Source organism: Glycine soja, chromosome 6, assembly GCF_004193775.1.
Source record: "Glycine soja cultivar W05 chromosome 6, ASM419377v2, whole genome shotgun sequence".
Lineage (NCBI taxonomy): Eukaryota > Viridiplantae > Streptophyta > Magnoliopsida > Fabales > Fabaceae > Glycine > Glycine soja.
The window spans coordinates 38934286-38939603 of NC_041007.1; the positions used below are offsets into that span (position 1 = coordinate 38934286).

Genomic DNA, 5318 nt, shown 5'->3' on the forward strand with positions numbered 1-5318 from the left:
TAAAGTTATTTTGAAAACGTACAATTTAATGCGATTTGTATATTATGCAAAACTATTTATCACTTACTTCCAAAATTCATTTAATAAGGGACAGTTAATATAATTTGATTCAAAATTATCTCATCAATTTTCATTAATTATATTTTTAACTTTGAAGAAATTATGGTTTTGTTTAATTATTATTTCTTTTGTTTTAGGGGATTCAAATTTTATTTCTTTTAACGCATCAAGTTTTTATTTTAGTAACAATTAAAAATTATATTTTTGTAACATAGTTTATTAGGCACATTAGATAGCATTGAAAATTTTTATCGTTGTGAAAACTTTGTTTGAGGAGATAACAGTCCATACCCTAAATCCATAAAACAAATGGCTGAAGAGAAATCCGGTATGCCTACACTCAATTTTTACGCAATTCATTAGTCATGAATATAGGGTTCCAATTTCTTTCTACATTTTGTTAATTTTGGAGAGATGTAAAATTAAATTAAGGGTTTCCTTTCACCTTATGATTACATTACAGGGTATTCACCTCAACTGAAGAGAAATCAAAGAATGGAGATAAAGAAAGAATTCAACAATTTTACTCAAGGTTAGTGTGATTTCTTTTCTAAATCAGTTCTTTTCCTTAAGTATGTTTTCATATGGTTTCAATAGATAGTTGAATTCAATGCATTTAAGTAAAAAGCAAATTCTTCGTTTACATAGTTATAATTTCAAGTGTATATCATTTTAGTTGACTTTATGGATTATCTAAGTTTATATTGATAGATTATTTTCTTGTAAGTATCCCTTTTATATAGCTAAGTTTCGATGATGATGTATCTTGTTTTTGTTAATACTTTTCTATTTCACACCAATGACACTAATTAATGATTCTATGAAGCCCACCTAGTAGTAGTATTGATGTAAAAAATAAAAATTACAAGAAAAAAGTGAGGAGACCAAATCAAACTCACGCAAAATGAAATCTATAGCTAGGTAAACCAGACTTTTCCCTAAAGAAGAAATCCTTAATTAAAAGCAGGAGAACATCTGTCCAAATAAACCCCACTTCCTGGAGACCTTGGTTGGCTAGACCATCTGCATAATTATTACCTTCTCTGAAGATATGATAGACCTGGAAATTCAATGTTTTGATGAAAGCTAAGCAATTCATCCAACGATTATGCAAGCTCCATGGCACAATGCTAGGATCCCCAAATGCTTGGACTGTTAAAAAGGAATCACATTCAAGCCACAGGTTGAAATAGCCTTTGGAATCAATTAATATATTTTTAATTAAAAATAAGACGGAATTGATTGTTCCAATGAGTTAGATTCGGAATAGGTCATATAACAAGTTTCATTGAACCACAAAACTATGGAAAAAAATATTCATTCACACTCAACAAGTGTAACTAGAGAAAGATGTGAAGAAAAAAGAAATGCTAACTATGTCAATTATCTCAATTAATATAATGTCTTTAGTTTGTCATCCAATAGTTCCGTATATACATAAGGTCTATCTCAATTTATCAAATATTTCATTGTTTCACATTGACATACTCTGTTTTATGACCAATTGAGATATCATTTAACAAACATGTATTCTCTCTCTCTCTTTTAATTGTGTGTGTTTTAATTTATCAATTTATGTTACAATTATCCTGACCATGTAAAACAGATGCACAAATCCTTCTATTGGGTTGTGGGCCATGCTCAAACTGTTTCTTACTGCTTTTGGTTGTAGGGGATGGGGTGTAAATTTCTCTCTTGTATTTTTTTTTTTTTGTGTTTTATCCACATAACAGAGGATTATGACTTTTTTGCTTTATTTTCTATTTAATTTAATCATTTACATCATTAATGAGTTTTTTAGCTAATAAAAATTATCTAAATTATCTTCCGAAAGAAGAGATTTAGTTTGAAGAGAAACATCTGGTATCATAATGAACAGGCAACCTCTAGTTTTCCTTTTCTCATCTCATTTACAATATATATATATATATATATATATCAATAAATTAAGTTTTTAAAAAATAGCACGAAACTAACCTTTAATAACATGTTTAATTTGTTTTGCATAGGAGAAAATTGCCGACGAGAACTCAACGGGAACAATGGAGGTATATCCCAATTACGTATTTGGTATAAATAAACTTTTCTAAAAGAAAATATTTAATTTAATCTTATAAGGTTACATGTTTTATCATATATTAGTTCTTGAAAAAAATTAGAGATTAAATAATTCTTGAAAGATTTTTTTTGTCATAATATTTAGTTTTCAAAAATTTTCTCCACAAACGATTAAATTAGTTTCACAGTTACGCCATTATATCCCTCCTATCATGTGTATATCAGCATGCATATTTTATGCCTTGAACTATTTTTGTCTATAATTGAGTTTAATTTTTGTGCCTTCAAAAATATTGACTTTAATTTTTGTCTATAATTCTTGGCTTGAACTATTTTCATGATGAAACAACACAGGGTCATCAAAACGAAGAAAACAGTTTAGGGTTGGAGATGATGGTAAGATATTGTTTGACGAAGAAGAGCTCAAAATGATCCTCGGTTTCAACAGAGGTGAAGACTATATTGAGGTTCTTTGTGGCACTACAAACAAAGTATATGGAGATTATGTTGGGAGGCTAAAAATCAATAACAATGGTGAATATTTTATCACTTGTGAGTGCTGCCCTGGGTGTCCCTTGGGTAAGTTTTCCACTTCCATTTCTGAAGCTTTTTTTCTTTCTCATGCTATAATTGATCTCTCATGTTTGAAGCAAGTAGTTTGTTTTGTTTTAATATAATTGTACAATAAAAGCTGTTTTTTTAGCCTTTCATGATTCTCTTTCATATGTAAAATAAGTTAAATAATAGCTTTTGTTTTCTAATTTGGACGAATTAATAAAATGAATAGCATAGACTTTTGTGTATTTCCTTTCCTTCTCTTTTCTTTTTGAGAGAAACTTTCATTCCTTCTCCTTAAATATGCATGCATATTACAAGACTTATATGTTTTTAATTAACAATAATCATAATCTCTTTGTTCGGGGTTTATTTACACTTAAGGCTTCTCACCCCTCTCCATGATTAATTGTGTTCTTTGAGGATTCTCAATTGAGCTAGACCCATTGAGTCAGTTATATGTTTGGTTTAATCCACATTAGAAAATTAATTGATTAGTTAACATTATTAATTAGCGTCGGTGAATATAAAAAATGTGATTATTTCTTTGAAAACATAAAAACATATGTGAAACTAACTAATATTGCTAAAAACATAAATTTTCATCATTAGTAAACTCCAATAACTGTGAAACGGAACTACTATTTAATTTTATTTTATTCTGAAAACCACTATTTCTACTGGATGCTTAGTTGGTAGTGAATGATTTCTTTGATACATTGCATACAACTTACAAAGTTTTAAGTGTTGATTAACAGGTAATAAGATTCCACTGTCAGTATGGATTATATCATTATTACAATTACAATATTTACAGATATCTATATATGTTCAAATGAAAAAGAGACGGCAAATATATTATTATTAGTAGTGGTAGTAGTAGGCTAAAATAAAATTTTGGTTTCTTATCTAGGTTTCAGTTTGCTCATATTTCAAAAAGTTTCACTTTGTTCCAGTAAAGTTTTTCTATTAGACCATATTAATTCTTCCGCTAGTTTGTGACACTAATTTGGTTAACAAGTGGAAAATTGTGAAAAATTAATACGATTAGTGTAAAAGGTGACGAAAGGATCAATGTGGTCTAATAAAGACACTCAGACCAAAGTTCAACTTTTTAAACATAAGAAACCAAAGTAAAATATAGATAATAGATAATCTTATTACACTAATTTAGTTTTACAATTATTATTTGGATCAGTGAATGTGACTCCAGAAGCGTTTGAGAAGCATGCTTTGAAAGAAGGGACTGGAAGGTGGAAGAGCAACATCTGGGTTCATTGTGAAGATGAAGATAGAGTTCCACTCTGGAAGACACCTCTGACGAAATATTACACACACCAGGCAAATGTGGCTAACTGGAAAGACTCTGCAATGAGGAAACGAAACTTTCACAGGGATGAGTTCCTACATTGCACGAGTTGCAGGAAGGAGCGCAGGTTCCGTCTCAAGAGCAGACCAGATATTAAGAACTACCATGAAGCTTTGAACAACAAATCCTGGACTTGTTCTCTTTGGCCTTACCATAAGTAAGTTGCTCCCAAATCACAGCTCAAGCTATATGATATTCAAGTTCATGCACGATTTATATGATCCTGTCAACTTTCTAATTTAGGTTTCAAATCTCTTTCAGTAGAGACAATCCTTCTTTAGTAAGGTAGGATCATTAATTATTGTGACTCTTGCATGTTAGCTTGGGGCCAAGCCAAACTGTGTATAGATGGAAAAGTGACTCACATTAGCTTATACAGCATATAGTAAACTTGAATACTGAAAGAAGCTATATTCTAGTTGAGAGATCGGCTCGAATATCAATTCTAATTAATGAGGTGGTAATTTTCATTTTTCAGAATAACCTGCGATGATGATGAAGAGAGACCAAGTCTGAGAGCAAGCAGGGGCTGTTCTCGTTCTTCAACTTGCCAAGGCTGCTCAACTTGTTACTGCGAAGGGTGCATCAAGTGCCGTTTTGAGGATTGCAATTGCCAAGAATGCAGAGACTTTATGCTTTATGCTGAACCTTAATTAGACTGACTTGGCACTTCCATGGAAACATAAAAATCTGTATGATGTTGCAGAGAAACTTTGAACCTCTTTATTACTGTTTTGAGAAACTATCTTTTTCTGAGTCTTTCATTTGATCTAACTAGAACTAGTTCTCTTTGAATAATTGTATGAGTCTGATATGATACTCAACTTATGGATTTCTTTTTTATAGTATCTTTTTATGCTGGTGTGTATTGGAGTTGGCATGAGGCTTATGGCTAGAGATATTTCTGATCATCTAAGATGATTAATTTACGTAACACTGAAAATTAATTATACCGTTGTGTAGGAAATCACACATAAACTAGTGATATATGGGGTAATTTCAGCTCTTAAACTAGCTTTTAGGAGTTTAGTAAGACCTAAACAGTAATTCTAATATGGCTTCAAAATAATGGTTGTTGTTGGCCTATAGGGCCACATGCTGTCAGGCCATTATCAGACCACATGCTGTGTATCGAACTCTCAACCTGAGGGGGTGACATCAACTAGTAGCCAGTATGGTGAAAATAAAAGTGACAGACACTCCAAATTCTATAGATTGTGTCTGCACCTCCATCAAGGTTGTTGAAGCTTGGCATTTTCTTTGTTCCCATGTAACT

At 31.2% G+C, this 5318-nt stretch overlaps 1 protein-coding gene across 1 annotated transcript; it reads left to right on the forward strand.

Moving 5' to 3' along the window:
* Nucleotides 1-305: 305 nt before the first annotated feature.
* On the forward strand, nt 306-4910 carry LOC114414184 (protein ULTRAPETALA 2-like). Its single transcript, XM_028378504.1, has 6 exons — nt 306-388; nt 524-592; nt 2070-2108; nt 2473-2697; nt 3872-4199; nt 4521-4910. Exons 1-6 carry the CDS (start codon nt 370-372, stop codon nt 4693-4695), a joined length of 855 nt encoding a protein of 284 aa, XP_028234305.1. The 5' UTR covers nt 306-369; the 3' UTR covers nt 4696-4910.
* Nucleotides 4911-5318: the final 408 nt, after the last annotated feature.